Here is an 18,040-nt window from a genome sequence, read left to right as displayed (position 1 = left end):
ACAGTATGCATTGTGTGACCTGCTCACTGCTGCTGCTGCCAGACTGCAGCAGCCATCTTGACAAAACTACGATGGAAGCAGTCTCCATGGCAACTCCACGTTGTAGAATAAAACCCAGAGATGACTGTGTTTGCCTCTCACGCCAAGCCCCACCCCCAACAAACTCCCCGCCGCCTGCACCACCACAGCAGCCGCACACCCACATTACAATACAGTGCTATCTTATTTCTTCACCCCTTTCTCTGTCATCCTCCCTCTCATTAGTCTTTACCTAGAGCACCTACTGACCCATCCCCCACTTCCCTACCAATAAACCTTCAGAGTGAAAGATGTTTTCATCCATTCTCAAGCTTAAGCTTGAGAATAATGCTTTGTTCCTCAAATACCCCTAATACAACCTATATTGCTATATTATATTACTATTATTGCATATTCTATTTAACTAATCAAGTGCCCTGGCCCCAACCCCATACCACTTCTTGACTACACCCAAATAATTGTATCATCCACACTAAAATGTACACACACCCATCTCTCTATCTTCCCCCGCACCCTCTCATTTCCCCGTCGTTATAAACTCTTCATGGTGATTTCCAATGTCCCTGTTTGCTGTTAAAAATGCAGGAAACTGTTGCCTCATGAAGCAAGAGTCAAGAGAATAAACATGAAATGTGCTGTGAAACTGTTCAGCCGCTGTCGGTTTCAGGTTTGTTGTTTGATTCAGCATTGTATTCCTTTTGTCTTTATACTTCAATAATTCTGTGCACCCTGATAATTTAAAGCTTAAAGGTAATAAGCTGCATCCTTTGTCCTTTTATGGGAACTGGGTGGCATCTAAGGAAGCCAAACCCCTTTGCACCAGACAGACTGTATCCCTCAGTCAGTTCCTGAGATTTCAACTCTTCTGCATATTCCCTGCCCCCTCCATATGCTATTGGGCTTTCCAACTCCTCCCATCTGCCATCTGACCAATGCTGTATACACGCCACTCCCCTAATCTCCTCCTTTCCCTTCTCTTCTTCCTTACTGTCCCCTTCTTCTCCCAGACAGACCCTGCCCTTTCCTTTCTGTCGCCCGGGCTGTGGATTTGTTGTAGAGGATTGGGACACTGACAATGGGAAGCTTTCTCTACGGCCTGCAATGCTGACACTCCACTCCCTCCTGCTGGGAATTCATGTGAGTACAATCTGGCCGTTCACTTCTCTATACGGTTTTGTATTTCTGCTTTCTCATCCTGTTTGTGCCATTATCTGGAGTCCTAAATAATACAATAACTGGGATGAGAGCAGATGAATAATTGATTACTGCATACCATCCAGCATCTGTGCACTGGTGAATCACAGAGGGGTTGTACTTATTAAACAAGATGTCCTCTCTGTTGTGATATAGTCTGGTTTTTTTTTCACCAGTCATGAAGAAACACAAAGCAAAAGCCTTTAATTCTAGCCTCGTATAAGAGCAACTGTTGCACTAAAACGCTCTGCTGCTCTGATTCTTTATTGCTTCCTCAACCAGCCCACACACTTCTCCATTTTAGTTCTTAGGCGGCCCTGGTTGCTGGCTCTGTGGCAGGTGGGCATCTCTGCTGCAGTCTGAGGGCTGGGCTCTGTAATCAAGCATACATGCTCTTTTGTTTAGGGGATTAGTGATCTTCTGTTGGTTTTCTGATCTGAATTTGTATGGGGTATGTAGCCGCGAGGCTATGTGAGCCACATGTGAATCAGCGTGTTGTTCGCTTATGTCATTCTCTCAGTCCTTGAGTTGCATTGTACTGCAGCAAAAGCAACAGCCAATGCATCATTTTCATACCTCAGGCCTAGACTGTGAGCAGATGGTTCAGTGGCTCCTTATTGATTGGTCTTTTGTTCTGGAAGATGGCTCATCTTTGTGTGAAACTATCTCAGAAGTCACATGTTTGGTGAGAGCAGCTGATGGAAATGTTTGGCTGGTTTTGCTCTCCTGGCTGCCTGCGCTGGGTCACAGGGAGGTTGCAGACAGTCCTGGATGCTGTGCCTGAGGGCAGATAATTAGCAGGGTTAACGTGTCTGTCTCAGGTCTTTGGGGTTTCATTCAGTTTGTATACATGGACTTGGAATCTCAGATTATGTCCAGTGTTCTTTAGCTACTCAGCGCTGGCAGCATGTATGAGACACACCGTTACAAACCAGGGTGCAATGTTGACCGTACCTGTTCACTCTGAGTTGTTTTAATACATCTTTAAGCTAAAGACCAAGTGTAGGTCGCCAGGAACAGAGTTCAAATTGTAGTTTAGAAGTGAGTAGACATCCAGAAAAAGCATTTTCCTGTTTTTAACTGCATTTTTAACTCTGACAGCCTCAATAAAAACAGAAAAAATAAAAATGAAGTGACTAGCTACAACATCTGAACACAGACATGTGCACTAATGAAAATGTAGCTGGATCATGTCATAATCAATTCGCTGAGCACCCACACAAAAGAAGAGATCGACAAATTGATGAATAGATTGATAGATTGATTAATCAGGATAATTTGACCCTGAATTTTCACTCATATAATGATTTAATCACCCTCGTGTAAATGAGGCCTATGACAGTAACTTTTACTGGGGTTAATCTCCTAATCTGTGCAGTGAACTCAAATTATACAAACAAAGCAGGATTGAATTCAGAAACAGTTGAAATTATTTCTTTGGCTCATCTTGTAAATTTCAAATTTGTTGTCTCATGAAACAGATTTAATATGGATCACAGTGTAAGTTTACACCCTTTTAAAATTTATTTCTTGTCATCATAAGGCCTGTAGAAGCCAAATCCAAATTTTCCATGCATTACGAGAATTGCAGTGTAATAAAACTTTGGTACTGGCCTATGAGAAAGTCCAGAAAAATGCTTCACACCATAAAAGCATTATAGTACATTTGGTCATTTGAAAAATGTTTATTTTTCTATTTCCATTTTCGATCTCTTCCTCAATAAAGATTATCCATGTCTTATTTTCAGACTAGAAACATGCCCGTATTGACTAGAATTGATTGGATTCTGCTCATTACACTGTATGTCCTGGTCTACACTTAAGACTGATCAAAGCCAATCGTTAGACTTTGCAATTCGATTTAAGATGGATTTTCTTAAACTACTTGTTTAGGCTTTGCCATTTTCATTACAGTCAGCACTTTCACTGGACGGGGCATTTTCTTTAAATTCATTCATATACAATGAGGCATCGTAGGTATAACATAACGTCATGAAGAAGGCTGCTGTCGCGTCAGAGATGATATACTGTAAAATACATACAGTCTGTAAAGACTGTCTGTTTGTTAGATGAGACTTTATGAGCAATATTTGATCAATAGCTTCACCATCATTGCACAAAGATGTTGACGGTTTTGGTATTTCATCTTTAACATGTCAAACAGCCAAATGATTAATGAACATAACAGACTACTAAGTCAATAGAAGTAAACACAAGGCAACTAAAATCTCTCTTATTTAAACGTTTCTGTAATCCTCACATATTTTTTTGAGTTTTTGAGTTGTTAGTAGAGACGGTTCACCACTAAATTAAACATTGGTGTTGCTCAGCATACCATCATTAGAAAATCACATGCAGGTCATCATACGTTCTGAAGATTCACTTGTCACTTTGTGAAGTAATTTGCATTTTGTTTACAAGGTGCAACACTTCTAGTTCTTCATACTGACCATTGGTAATGAAATCTTCAAAAAAAGCAATGGCAATGTATTTTCACAGGAGAACAAGTACAAGACATTACGTGACTATGTGAGTCACCCTTTGAGACTCCACGGTCAGCCTGTAGCACTTGCTGCAGGTGGATGAGGGTCTCCTGTGCTTGTGCACTGATTGACCTTTTCTAAAATCTGCAGTGCATGTTGTGCCTGCAGACACACTGCCTGCATGCCGCATTGTCTCCTGCCAGCCTTTGTGATAGTGGGCTCACAGGGAGAGACACAGATGTCTCCTGATTCCCTTTTTGTGTCAGTGTTGATTAAACACTCTGCTGACTACTGTACTTGACACGATGTGGTCACTTTTTCTCATCTTCTCTCATTAGCCGTCAGATCTTATCAATCTAATGTCTGCAGACAAAGGCGGATGAGAAATGAAGCACAGGTTGACATACAGATTTGGTCAGCAAACTTTGTTCAGGCATGTGTTATATATGGAAATGCATTCCTCTGCACTCATACTCAGAAAGCCTGGTAGGCATGAAATATAAATACAAGCACTAAGCAGAGTTATGGATAAAATGAGCTCCATGAAAACAATATAACATGAAACAAACAGCAGTGGTTCACATAGTTGTGTCTTATCTTGAATCTGTTGTTCTAAAAAGTCTTAAACATGATTCATTATGTGAAAACCTGCTATGACCGGTCTGACATAGACTGATGCAGTGAGACAGATTCCTTCATCTGATGCAGTGAAGTGTAAGGGGAGCTTGTTAGTTTGAGGAGCAGAGGTTGTGCATATGAATAATGATTGATGAGTCATCATAGAGCCAGGCAGCCCTCGCTGGCCCCACAACAGCCCCTCAACGCTCTCCGAAACACAGATATGTACTGTCAGAAATGTGATTCTCTGGATGGTTCGTTCTCAGGTCTACATCATTCCTGTTGTTCTAAACAGTACAAGGGCTCTTTGGGTTGTTACTGCTTGTACATTGCAATGAGTCATGCTTGACCTGCATCTGAATTAGTTTCTATTAGTTTGCAGTTTGATGTACTGCCTATGGGAACCAAAAGAAATGCAGAAAATCAGAATGCGGACAGATACATCTCAAACCGATAAGATATTTACAGCAATGCAGATGATTTTTGACATTCGCAGTGGATGTGGAAAGAAGTTCAAATGTTTATTTTTATCATATTTTTATGTACTTTTAGATGATAATGAGTCCCTGTATTAAGGCTCAGTCAAACACACTGATATTTCTTCATTACAATGTACACGCCTCCTTAAACACTTAACAAAATCAGTAAAGATGCATTTATTAAAAATTAAATCCAGTCTAGTTCTGCTCAGTGTTCATAGGAACAATTACCGCATGATAACACATGCGCAGGGACACAACAGATGTGGATGGAAACATAAACTAGAGTCTATATTTAAACACAATCTTGACAGCACACCGTTTAGGGCCAGCACTTCCTACTTCAGGTCACTCAGACTTTCGACCATGTTTACCAGTCAGGAACACAGCTGACTGCCAATATGAAACTGTTGCAACACTCTTTAGTCTGAAGTCTCTTAGTCTTAAGTCCTCTCTGCTGTGGGGCATACAGCAGATTTCACCGTGGAGTAACAGAATCACAAGTGACTGATTCCAAATAATGGTGCATATAATCCAACACGATTACAACAAATAGTGAAAAGATGATGCTGAAAAACAGACTGAAAGTAGTGGATACAGTTGGAGTAAAAGGTGGTTGCCTCTTACTCAAACAGTGGAAGAGGAAGGGAAGGGGAAAATACTTTTTATGGCTATTGAAGTGCAAACATCCTGGAATCCGGAATAGTCATGGCTGGGGAATGATATTAACAATCTACAAATTACAGCCTGCTTAAAGGGCCAGTTTTCCACTTATCATTTCATTTATCAACTTTCGCCAATCATATCACAATGATGTGATTGTAGTAGATATGTAGAGATGTAGACATGTGGGTAACAGTGGAACACAGTTAATTGCAATTTATTAGATTATTTTATATGTGATTTTGAATGCATTTGTTGTATCATGCGTGGCGCTATCAAAAATATTAATATTCTGATAATGATTCTAATGATCAATGATCATGTCTAGCCGTAATATTGAGCCAAGGGGACCATTTTGTTTAATCACTCAAGTTTTCAAGATCTTTGCCATTGAGACTTCTATCACAGTAAATTTAAGTTGTAGTGCTCAAAGCATCGAAACAACAGCAACATTCCTTTGTAGAGGCACGTCCCAGTTAGTCACGATAATCCACAGATGTTGTGAACAGTACTCATTAGGAGCTTCCACCAAAAGCTTAAAAAACAAGTAGTGCATTTTATCCTGTGGATTTATTAAGTGAACTACATGTTTCATTGTTTTCTGGAAGCAAACTCATTTAAAATGAACTGAAATTAAACAAGTCATATTTGAATTACTTCTCAGTAATCAGGAACCTTTAAGGGATCACACTTTGGGAGTAGCCTGACTTATCCAAGAGGTCATCTTTTGTAAGATATTTCCACAGAGTCTTATGCAATATGTCTCATAAATGATGAAAAAAAAAACATCAAAGAGAAGAAGATCATCTATTCAGTCAGACTTTTTGGGTGATTTTAGTGGAACGTTTTCTCATCCACAAAATATAACATCACTCATTCCATCCATTAGTCACAAAGCAAAAAATGTCTGTCTTTTATTTATTTCACTTTACAAAGTAATGACATGCATTGGACTTGCAGACATGAGTCATTACTTTTTGTATTTTGGAGGAAAGAAAAAGCCTCAGAGTGATAATTTACAGAAAGCATGGCAGCTCTCTAATCCAAGTACACAACTACAAAAACAGGCAGCACTTTATGGGAGAAGTGAAGAGCGGGGCATGGCTACCTGCCCTTATTCAGCTGACAAAATCCAAGCAGATCAATCTGAGAGCAATGTTCTCTCTGAGTGTGAGCTCATGTTTCTGAAATCCAGTTAAATCATTCATATTAGATGTCTTCGGAAAAAGGGTGTTTAGCACACATACAAGTAATGAACACCTCCTTATAGTCTGGACTATGGACAATCAATGACTGTCACTGCTTCACTGATGGTAGTGATTTGAGTGGTGTGTCAAGCCAAGTTGATGTGAGGCGTTTTCTTTAATTCTGATTTGAGTTGACTGGGAACGATGGTGTCATCAGAGTCTGGGAGACGCTGTAATCCAGCTGGCAGACAGGGCCTGACCCTGCACGGGGACATTAAGCCACTTAACTGTAATGCAGGGTGAGAGTGGCCAGAGATGCTATGCAGTCAAACAACTGAATTTACAAACGACATTCACATTTGGTGCATTTTCTGCAGCCGTCATGCTCCAGTGTGACAGATGCAGTGCAGAGAAAACACAGTTGCGTACTGACTTGGATAACTGACCTCATCTGTATGAACTGCTGATCATGCAGTTCCTGTGACTGAGCCTTGAGGAGGATCTAATCACATGCTGCCTCAAACATTGCAGTGTACTACAGATATAGGCCTGTAGTACTGTCACTTTTACTGTATGTCTAATATTTCTACCTGAGCTATCTTCAATATCTCAACTCATGGATTACTTCTGTTATTTTTACATTTATCAGTTTTAGGAAGATTTGACTATATTTACGGTATATCTTGAAATAACTGAACCCTTTATAGCTTTGCAACAAAGTCTTGTAAAGTTGTATGAAATTAAACCATCTCCAGTGATCTAATCGATATTGTTTTCGTCTTTTCTGATTATTTTTCAGAGCATTTATACAGATTCATATTATGCAGCTTTTTCCGTAGCATGAACTATCCAGAGCTGCTGTCAAGGAGAAACTGTTTTTAAAGAAAGATCCTCTTTCTGTGGCGAGGCGAGTGGGAGGAACTGAGCTGAAGAGGGCTGCTGAGAGGGAGGAAGGGAAGCGAAGGTGGGGGAGACTGTTGCAACCCTAAAGGCAGCGGTCGGCCGCCCAGCCAAGAGGGGTGGAGCCTGAGGGCTTTGGCTCTTCAGCCTTCCTCCTGATGTCATCGTTCAGCTGCTGCAATTCACAGTCCATGTGAAGGGAAGACAGCCCAGAGAGGGGAAGGCTTCCGAGAGGAGACAAGGCAAGGGGAGGGGGAGGCATAGAGGGTTGGGGATGGGCTGGTAATGTGGATAGTGAAAGGGCTCGGCAGAGCCCTTCGTCAGTAGGCCTTGTAATCATTTGGCAAAGAGCAACAATCGGGCCTACGTGCTTGAGAAAATCCCCATCTGCAAGACGTCTGCAGCTTAGATCATGCCTGCTGATGCTATGAGTGCATTTATGTGATTGAGAGAGAGAGAAGAGAAGCAGGAGAGGACAATAGAAAGAAGAGAGAGAGGTGAAGGGAGGGGACGAGATGTGGGGGTGAGCTGGGAGCAGGGCTGGAATGCCATTGTTAGAGCTCGCTGCACTGTGTTTCAGAGAGGGGCAGCTGCCTCTGAGGCCTGCTCGCTCATGTGAGACAGGCAACCTAGTTCACTATGAATTTTCCACCCATCTCCCCACAGACAGACAGACAGACAGGTGGGGCCTGAACTCAACCGGCTGGGAGTCAAGGGAAGGAACTAGGAAGAATTCGGGGAGTGGCGTTGTAAAGCTTCCTCTTTCCTCTCCTTACTCTCAAAGAAAAGGGGCCTGGCTATACTTGCAAAAGCACTGCTCACAGCTGAAGAGTGGAGTGGGAAGCTTACGCTCTTGGCACTAGGTGATGTGCAGGCCTGATATTTAGCCCCATCCCAGGTCGGACAGAGAGAGGGGTTGTGTAAATGCAACCTCAAAGGAAAAATCACAAACCCTGTTGTTGGAGCAGTGGATGAAAGATGAAGCAAGGCCGACAGATTGTACAATCATAGGGTTGTGACCCATGAGGAGATGGGTGAGTTGACATTGCTTTCTAAGCAAAGCTTTGAGTGTTCAACAGTAAAAGTAATAGTCAGTCTTAATCAGTGGAGTAGATCTGTTTTTATACAAAGTGCACACTGGTCTTTTAGATTTCCTGTGTCCTTGTGTTGTACTAAATTGCAATAAATATGGTGTTCTTAGCATATCTTTATCTATATGATAAAGTATTGGTTTGCTTGAACCCTTTAATGATTAACTATATCATCGGTAACTGTACAGTGCTGTTCACATGAGCACAGTTACTGATCATCTAGAATGTATGTATGTATAATAGATGTAATACATAATGCACAATGTATAATACAGTCTGATCCAGAAGACTGCTTTTCGAATAAGGAGACGATCTGTTCTTAGGTTTGCTTTTAGGTTTATTCTGTGCAGTTGAATCAAGTCAAACATGATGGCTGTGAAATCTACAATTCAAGTTGTTGCTCTAGCCGTGGTGGACTAGCTCAAGATATTGTTTGTTCATGAGGTGGTTTTCAGTGCATTTCAGATATTTTTTTCTAAATACAGTAAATGGTATGGACACAGTGTGCTGCAGAGGAGGATAGCTGCAGTGACATCTGTACTAGGTATTAGATCATATCTCACACTTAGCCAACTGGATGCTCTCTTGTTTTTTGGAGTGTTTATGAAGTACCTGAGCATTTCTGACTATGCATTAAATGAGCCTTGCCCACACCATAAGAACATAAGGAAGGATTCCAGGGTTTGACATTTGCTATTGGATTTAATTTCTCTTTGTTTGAAACAAAAAATTGCCTTTGCATGAGTGCTTACTGCAATGCCATGCCACCGATGACACACAAACTTTGTCAGACATCCCTCTTTTGTCAGACAAGCACTCCCCTTCTAAATGCCATATATCTGTAAGGAAGTCTAGATCAACTGGATAGAGAGCTTTCATTTAAGAAACAATGCAGTCTCAAGGTTTTTAGAGGACAGTGCATGACAGACGTGGTTAGTGACAACAAGAGCAGCATCTGAAATCAAGTGGAAATACAAAGAGCTTGTGGCTAATGATGTGCTCTCTACAGTGCTGTGTGTTGTGTCAGCTCTCTGATAAAAGTTGCCTAAGAAGACAGAGGCTCTCTGGGGGAAAAAAATACACACAGAGCTTAATAGTTTCCAATTTTGTTCAGCTGAATTGAACAAAAATACTTTGTAATGTCACGATGCGAATAGCCTAACTACCAAAAACAAACCAATGGCTGAAATGTTCCTAACACGTTGATGCTGTTTCATCAGCAGTCTTTATTGGTCATATTAAACCAGTGTGCCTGTGTTTTCACTGTTCATGTAATCCCTTATGTGCTTATGTACAATATGACAGATGTACAACACGTCGTTGGCACACTAAGATAATCTGTGCATGACCCAGTGGTACAATTTCATGTTGCTGCCATCTGAACAGAGAGACAGCAGGGAGCCGCTCATCTGGAATTCAACAAATGTTAAACACTAAAACAGACGGCATCATGTGTGGTCAGATATTACTAGGAATTGCACAAGATGCAGTTAAGCATTTTTAGTTAACAGCATATTTATAAATACATGCACTATACTTCTAACACCACTGTAAACACAGACATGTTGGTTCCTAGACTGCATAGTTGGCTTAGAGTTCTTCCCTGTGGTTAATCACATGTACTAATTTTTCTTCCACTGCATTTACTTCACCAGGATTCTCATTTATAAAGTCAAACAACCTCTGGCTATGCGGGAGTTTGTCCTACTGACACAGTTTAATAAGGGAGAGAGAGAGAGCATACAATGCAGCAGATAGGACTAAGATGGGGATGTATAATGTTAACGGCATTATGACTCATTTATTCCTTTGCTCATGCTGAGGGCAAGGGAACACGCCCTCCTTACCCTGTTTGAATGTTTCCTCATGGCTTTCATGACCTTCCTCTTGTTTCTTCCACCCCGTGTGTGCAGGTTAAGTGATCCCTGTGCCCCCTTTGAATGTCCATCACTATGGCCAAGCGTGAGACCGGCAGCACCAGCCCTGTGGTGAGGCAGATAGACAAGCAGTTCCTGGTCTGCAGCATTTGTTTGGACCATTATCACAACCCCAAGGTCCTGCCGTGCCTGCACACGTTCTGTGAGAAGTAAGTGCCGAATCAGTCAATCAAACATTTGTACAGCAACTTTCATATAATGTAGTTCAAAGTGCTTTACGGGTGACTGACCTGACTGATTAATAAGGTTAATACGACAGTAGAAACATAAACAGTAAAACAAAGGGAGATAATGAAGGAGAAAACAATACAAGATGAGAATCTAATAAGATCCACGTTTTGAGAAAAATTCAAAGAGCTTTTAACCATTTTATGACAAGATGTACCGGAATTTATGCTTTCAAGAAAAAAGATATATTGCATATATAAATAGTTTAGTGCATTAGGATTTTGTTTTGTATTTCCTCTGCCTGCAGTAGGTTCTTTAAGTTGGATGAATTAGAAGCATTTTTAAAGTAATTTCAAAATTTTGCCTTTAGGCCCCAAGTCCCACGACTTACATCAGTTATTCTCTCAACATTGTTCCTCTGCATGATGTAGGGCAGCAAGAACTCTGAGCTTGGCCACAAGAAAACCGACAGCCTTGTTTTTGGCACGGCATTGTTGGCAGCAAGCACTGATTTCCACAGCTCTGTCCCTCCCACAGGGGACAGATAGTACAGTTATTTAATTTGTGCTCTCTGTACTTGTACTGTCTCTCAGTAAAAAATGTAAGAACCAGAATCTTTCTGTCATCTGACCAAAAATAAAAGTTGACAATTTTTACACTATGCTGTCGGAGGAATTGGTGCTAAATTCCAGTTTCAGCCCTCTAATTAATTTCTTTTGCATCTTGTCTCTGTGTAGATGTCTACAGAACTACATCCCTCCCCAGTCTTTGACGCTGTCCTGCCCAGTATGCAGACAGACCTCTATCTTGCCAGAGAAGGGTGTAGCAGCCCTGCAGAACAACTTCTTCATCACAAACCTAATGGAGGTGTTACAGCGAGACCCGGAGTGCAGTAGACCTGAGGCCTGTAATGTTCTTGAATCAGCCAGTGCAGCTACAGCCTGTCAGCCCCTCTCCTGCCCCAACCATGGGGGCAAGGTAAGATAAAAGAGAAGGACAGAGAGCGTTATATAGCACCTTGTATGTAGTATAACAGGTCAGATCTATCAGAGATCAACCAAATGTTTATGACAGCACTTTGTACTGTTAGAAGATCTCATATTCTTCGTATTTTTTTTTTATTTATAAGCAAAGTTACTCACAGACATATGATCTTGGGTCGTTTTCTGCTCCACTGCCCCATCTGCAGGTGATGGAGTTTTACTGCGAGTCATGCGAAACAGCCATGTGTCTGGAGTGTACAGAAGGAGAACACAGGGAACATGTGACAGTTCCTCTGAGGGATGTGCTGGAACAGCACAAGTCAGCGCTTAAAAATCAGCTGGACGCTGTGCGCAACAGGTACGAGCTTCAGTGCTTTAATCTATTATGAATATTGAGATTGCATCTGGAAGATCTTGCAAGTACAAAATGCTAATTTGAAAGTTTTATTCTGTGTTCATCTTCTTTTCGTTGTTGTTGTAGACTACCACAGCTGACAGCTGCCATCGAACTTGTGAATGAGATCTCCAAGCAGCTTACGGATCGGAAAAATGAGGCTGTGACTGAAATCAGTAACACTTTTGACGAGCTGGAGAAGGCCTTACACCAACGCAAGACTGCTCTCATTACAGAAGTGGAAAACATCTGCAGCACCAAGCAGAAGGTCAGAGGTCTTTCTGATCTTTTTCCTTTAATGGGAGAGACTGAAAATTTGCTGTAATGTTCAACATTTTAGTACAGGTGCCGCTGACTGTCTGCTTATGTCTCTTTCGACATTCTTAGGTCCTTCAAGCCCAGCTGGCCTCTTTGCTTCAGGGCAAAGAGAACATTCAAAGCAGCTGCAACTTCACAGAGCAGGCCCTGAGCCACGGCAGTGCCACTGAGGTCCTGTTGGTCCAGAAACAGATGGGTGAGCGGGTCAGTGCCCTGGCGCGACACAGCTTTCCTGAGCATCCCCACGAAAATGGACATCTGGAATGCCAGGTAGAGACAGATGGACTGAGGCGCTCCATCCAGAACCTGGGAGTCCTGATCACAACAGGGGCTGTAGGCCATACAAGCGTTGCCACTGGTGAAGGCCTGCGACATGCACTGGTCAGCCAGCACACTACTGTCACAGTCACTACTAAAGACAAGGATGGAGAACTAGTGAAGACTGGTAATGCTGCTTTGAGGGCAGAGATTGCCTCTGCAGACGGAGTGTGCACTGAAGCTGAGGTAGTGGACAACAAGAACGGCACCTATGAGGTTGGTTACACAATCCGCTCCGAGGGAGAATTCACCTTCTCTCTGCTGCTATATGAACAGCCCGTGAGGGGGAGTCCGTTCCGTTTGCGTGCTGTCAAGCCGTCGGATGTCCTCCAGTCACCAGACGACGTGAAGAGAAGAGTGAAGTCCCCGAGCGGAGGAGGAGGTCATGTTCGACAGAAGGCTGTGCGCAGGCCCTCCAGCATGTACAGCACCACCAAGAAAAAAGAAAACCCAATAGAGGATGAGCTGATCTACAGAGTGGGTGGGTGAATAACTGGCCAGTTCTGCTGTTAATTATGGTAACTGCTGACTGAGTTGCATGATGTTTTTCTCTTGAACACACCATCACCCATACCTCAGTCATACCTGTACCTGATGATGCAAAGTATTCGGTTTTAGTCCTATGCTTCTGTTCAAACTGTTAAAAATCCAAGTAGAAGTTAAACATATCAAGAGATATTCCAAGTGAAGTACAGCAGAAATGATCTGTAATTTTTACACATGCATGGTGCTGAAGTAGACTGATGTCTTGTTGATATGACAGGAACAAGAGGGCGAGATAAAGGAGAATTCACGAACTTACAAGGCATCTCAACCTCTAGTAATGGACGGATTGTGGTGGCAGACAGCAACAACCAGTGTATACAGGTACGTGTATTTCATTCTCCTGAGCTACAATAAAAAAATGTAATGAATGATTTCATTATTTGGGTTTTGGAGTGATTGAATTTTCTCTCTGTCTAGGTATTCTCAAATGATGGCCAGTTTAAGATGAGGTTTGGGGTCAGAGGTCGCTCACCAGGGCAGTTGCAGCGCCCCACGGGGGTCACAGTAGACATGAATGGTGACATAATTGTAGCTGACTACGACAACAGATGGATTAGCATCTTCTCCTCGGATGGCAAGTTCAAGGTGAATGGTCTCAGCCAGGAACAACTAATCTTTTCAATGCGCAAATTCAAAATGTTCCACTGAATTGTCCCTCTGGCTGTCACAGAGCAAAATCGGTGCTGGAAGACTGATGGGGCCCAAAGGTGTGGCTGTGGATAAGAATGGACATATCATCACGGTTGATAATAAGGCCTGCTGTGTCTTCATCTTCCAATCAAACGGGAAGCTGGTGACAAAGTTTGGAGCCAGAGGAACATCAGACAGACACTTTGCAGGTACTGTGTAGTACTATCTATCAATAACAGTGTCTCCTACAGTAAGATCTGATGGACACTGGACAATGCTTCATGTCTCAGGGCATGGTTGGGCCAGATTTACAGACCTTACAGCAACTCTTATTTATGCAGTGATCAGCATGTTTCTGTACACCCTTTATTTTATTTTTATTCTATCTATCTAAGCATGTGTAGCTCCCCCTTTTGATCACAGACATCAATGCAATGCACCGTTAATGATTCTTTACTGTTAGAATGCTAATATTGTGCTGTAAACATGCACCTCATCATCATAGTAAAAGACAGAGCTGTTAAAGAGGCCAGGACATTCAACAGTCACATTAATGCATGAAGAAGATGTGATGTCTGTCTTTGTCTCTCACTCAGGAACATTGCTGTTAATAGGGTTTGCTTGCATTACTGGAATCTCTCATTGATGTGGCTTCAGTTGTTGCACAGACAGCAGTATGTCAACTGAAACTCACCTGTTCTTTCAGTTTAATTTCTCACCTGGACCTTTTCTTTTCTTTTAGAAAAAAGTGGTGCAAACATTGCACTGGAACAAAAGCTTAGTAAATCTGGCCCTGTTTTCAGTAAGTAACGAATTCCCTGTGAATGTGAATTAAGACAATAAATCCTTGTCCTTTTTACATGTTGATGCATCAGCTCTGTCGTGTCTCACGTATTGTCCCGCGTCAACTCTCAGTCTCTTTGTGACCACTGTGTGTCTTGTTTTTCAAAGTCCAAAAATAGTGAGGAACTTCCTCTCGTATGTTGTGAATGATGACTCATCTTTCCTCTCTTTCCCCTGTTTGTCCCCTCTGCTGCTTCCAGGTCCTCACTTTGTGGCTGTGAATAACAAAAATGAAATTGTGGTAACAGACTTTCATAACCATTCAGTCAAGGTATGTCTTGTTGCAAGTACTGTATGTGTGTACTTTCTTTAATGTGGCCAAGCTGCATTGGAAGTGTTGTGAATAAAATACCTGCAAATATCAATTTATTTAACTTGCCAACATCAGAAAACATAAAAATAAGAAAATGGTAAATTATAAATTGAAAAGACAGCTGCTAAGCCTAATGGGCTGTGTTCTTTTGGTAATTTGCTTTGCATCTTATTTTACTTCATGTTTGTGTTACATGTGACAATAGACTGTCATTCTCCCTTTATCTTTCCTGTTTAATCTTTCCTGCAGGTGTACAATGCAGATGGGGAGTTCCTGTTTAAATTTGGCTCCCATGGAGAGGGGAACGGCCAGTTCAATGCTCCAACAGGTGTGGCTGTGGATGCCAATGGAAATATCATTGTTGCTGATTGGGGCAATAGTCGGATCCAGGTAAGCTCGAGAAAACTCGTTGAATTCAGAGAACAAATTTGGGAGCATATAACTCACTCATCCAACCTTTTCATCTGTGCTGTGCAACAAACCAGGTGTTCGACAGCTCTGGGTCCTTCCTGTCCTACATCAACACATCAGCGGACCCCCTTTATGGCCCCCAGGGCCTGGCCCTCACATCTGATGGTCATGTGGCAGTGGCAGACTCTGGGAACCATTGCTTCAAGGTCTACCGCTACCTGCAGTAGAGACCTGAGACAGCTGTCTTCACCAGTGCAAGCACTGACAACGACACAACCAATGTATTCCACAGGGTGCAATGACCTTTCCGATACAGCCTTTTAATGTGCCCATCAGCTGATCTCCCAGATACGATTAAGTCTGAACCTGAGTTTACCCTTCGTATGATGTGTATTGAAGGCTGTTTTGAAAGTTGGGTAATGTAGCATCCTTGGGACAAGTAATGGACGTAAAGCAATGGACTGGTTTTAGAGCCAGTTGATGGTATTATTAAACCACACTTTCTGTGAGACTGGACAGGGTAGGAGGTAGATTGAAGTATTTAATGAGCCATACTTGTCCAAATGCATGAAGTTTTATTTTATCTTAATGCCTAGGCAACAACACAGTGTACCCATCAGTTGCTTTTCTCATGAACTAGTTAATGCTTACAGTGAAATGAACAATGCTACGCTTCTCCAGCAATGAAATGTAAAATCTCTCATTTACTGACATCACATAAAAATGTCACCACCACCTGTGCATTGATTTGCTGTATGTACTGTATATACATAAATGTATATTGTGTATATTAGATCACTCCATATGTATTTGCTATAATTTTGAAACACACAGCCTTTTGGCTATTCAGAGAGCAGCAGCTAAGGTTTCCAGGATTTTAAAAATGTGTGTATGGCAGCTGTTCAAAAGTGTGCTTTTTAAACATACCCAGCACATGCTTAAAAGAGGAAGAGTGTCATATTTATTGCTAATGTGAGCAGCACAATAACGATTTTTGTTAATATCTGTTGTTTTAAAGGGAAAAAAACAAAATGAAAAAAAAGCTAATTTATTTTATTTTATACACAAGCTCAGCATTTACAAATTATTTTTCTAAATTGATGTGCTTTTTTTTCTTTTGGACTTTCTCACTTTACCCCTTTCCCCTAAAAGGAAATATCACCTTAAAGCAGAATTCAGTGTTCCCCCACCTCCACATCTGGAAACTTTCATCAGTGTTTCCAGAGTGACAAACCCATCAACGTTTTCATCTGGGATGCCATCAAAAAAAAAAAAAAAAAAAATCTGTTCAGAATTAATGGTTTAAGATATGAGCTCATAGAATGTTTTGCCTTTAACAATTTAAGAGCTTTATTCATTGAAGTGCTAACAGTTACAAACACACATATCTCAGGAAATCCATCCAAATTAGATCACCATGTCAATGGAACAATGTTAGATATTTTAATTTGATGGTGACAGATTTTTAGGGAGACATTGGGAACTTTGGGAGAAAACTTTGTGCAAATGTAGACTGCAGAAATTACTGGGTGGAGTATGAATTCTGTTTTACAGTGTCTGTCTGTTTTTTGTTTTTGTTTTTTTTACTTTTTCGCTTTCACATAGGAAAGAGTTACAAGATTATTAAATGCTAATTTATTAGTTGACATTTGCCAGCAAACACATCCATGCTTTAGAATACACACACCTATGATACTGTTGTACGCTATCTAACAAAACGCTGTTAGATCAGAGTTTCTGCCTGCACTACATCAAGCCATGACCCCCCAGGAAAAAAACATTACCAGTAGAGCTGTTGCTGCTCTTCCTCTCCCTAGTGTTCATTCTGTGTAATGTCATAAGAAAACCTGGTGCCACAGCAGAGGAGAGGTCAGGTGCAATAAGAAGGCAACTTCCTGGTCTGACATAATTACCCACAGCACTGTGCTAAATACCCAAACACCACCATGCACCCTCCCCAGCGTATAGATCTCTTTCTCTCTGAGCTACAGGGTATGGCCTGATTTCACCCGTTAAGTCATCCAGGAAGCTGATGCTTTTCAAGCACCTGATCTCTTGTTTGACTTGTTGCCAAACAGGAGCCTAGACATCTTTAAAGGGTCAGAGGCTCACCTTTTTGACGTGTCTGAAGCATTTTAACCTACGCTGTTTGTGTCACGCCAATACAAACAATTTTGTTTTCTCTATGAATATGCACTGGTAATAAAAGCACATGGTTTACTGAGTTGCTGTGTGTGACTCATTATGCTTATTGCACTGAGGGGAATTGGATCTGTGTCTAGATTTGCACATGAAATGTAATCACTAAACAGTAGTGATAATGATGATTTAAAAGTACGCAAAGTGGGTCCACATCTCAGTTTACAGTCAGCACATCTTTTCACATTTCATAATCCTGGAATTAATATTGAGGGCAACCTCTGAATAGTTTAAAGTGTTTAACTGTAAAATTATTTATTTGTATTGCATCTTCTCAGAAGCACCAATACACTTCATCTTAATAAACAAAGAACTGATTGATCAAT

At 41.5% G+C, this 18,040-nt stretch overlaps 1 protein-coding gene across 2 annotated transcripts; it reads left to right on the top strand.

The window, feature by feature from the left end:
- The first annotated feature begins 1,060 nt into the window (after positions 1-1,060).
- LOC121608834 (tripartite motif-containing protein 3-like) lies at positions 1,061-17,907 on the top strand. Of its 2 annotated transcripts, none has more exons than XM_041940224.1 (13): positions 1,061-1,176; positions 10,568-10,740; positions 11,497-11,737; positions 11,949-12,100; positions 12,224-12,404; positions 12,524-13,253; positions 13,536-13,639; positions 13,736-13,903; positions 13,989-14,157; positions 14,691-14,750; positions 14,992-15,062; positions 15,354-15,494; positions 15,590-17,906. In XM_041940224.1, the coding sequence occupies exons 2-13, from the start codon at positions 10,595-10,597 to the stop codon at positions 15,740-15,742; spliced, it is 2,316 nt and encodes a 771-aa protein (XP_041796158.1). In that variant the 5' UTR covers positions 1,061-1,176; positions 10,568-10,594; the 3' UTR covers positions 15,743-17,906. The 2 variants fall into 2 exon arrangements, with proteins under 2 accessions (XP_041796158.1, XP_041796159.1); XM_041940225.1 differs by lacking the exon at positions 1,061-1,176 and adding an exon at positions 8,518-8,597 and having other exon boundaries at positions 15,590-17,907.
- The last annotated feature ends 133 nt before the right edge of the window (positions 17,908-18,040 follow it).

This window comes from Chelmon rostratus, chromosome 7 (genome assembly GCF_017976325.1).
Source record: "Chelmon rostratus isolate fCheRos1 chromosome 7, fCheRos1.pri, whole genome shotgun sequence".
Classification (NCBI taxonomy): domain Eukaryota; kingdom Metazoa; phylum Chordata; class Actinopteri; order Chaetodontiformes; family Chaetodontidae; genus Chelmon; species Chelmon rostratus.
Note: the sequence above shows the minus strand (reverse complement) of the source record. Positions and strands in the feature narration are given on the sequence as shown.

Excerpts from the sequence above, each read along its gene's own strand:
- LOC121608834 (XM_041940225.1), top strand. The coding sequence starts at position 10,595 with ATGTCCATCACTATGGCCAAGCGTGAGACCGGCAGCACCAGCCCTGTG. Across the intron at positions 10,741-11,496 it reads CTGCACACGTTCTGTGAGAA|ATGTCTACAGAACTACATCC; the intron begins GTAAGTGCCGAA and ends GTCTCTGTGTAG. Across the intron at positions 15,495-15,589 it reads GGGGCAATAGTCGGATCCAG|GTGTTCGACAGCTCTGGGTC; the intron begins GTAAGCTCGAGA and ends GCAACAAACCAG.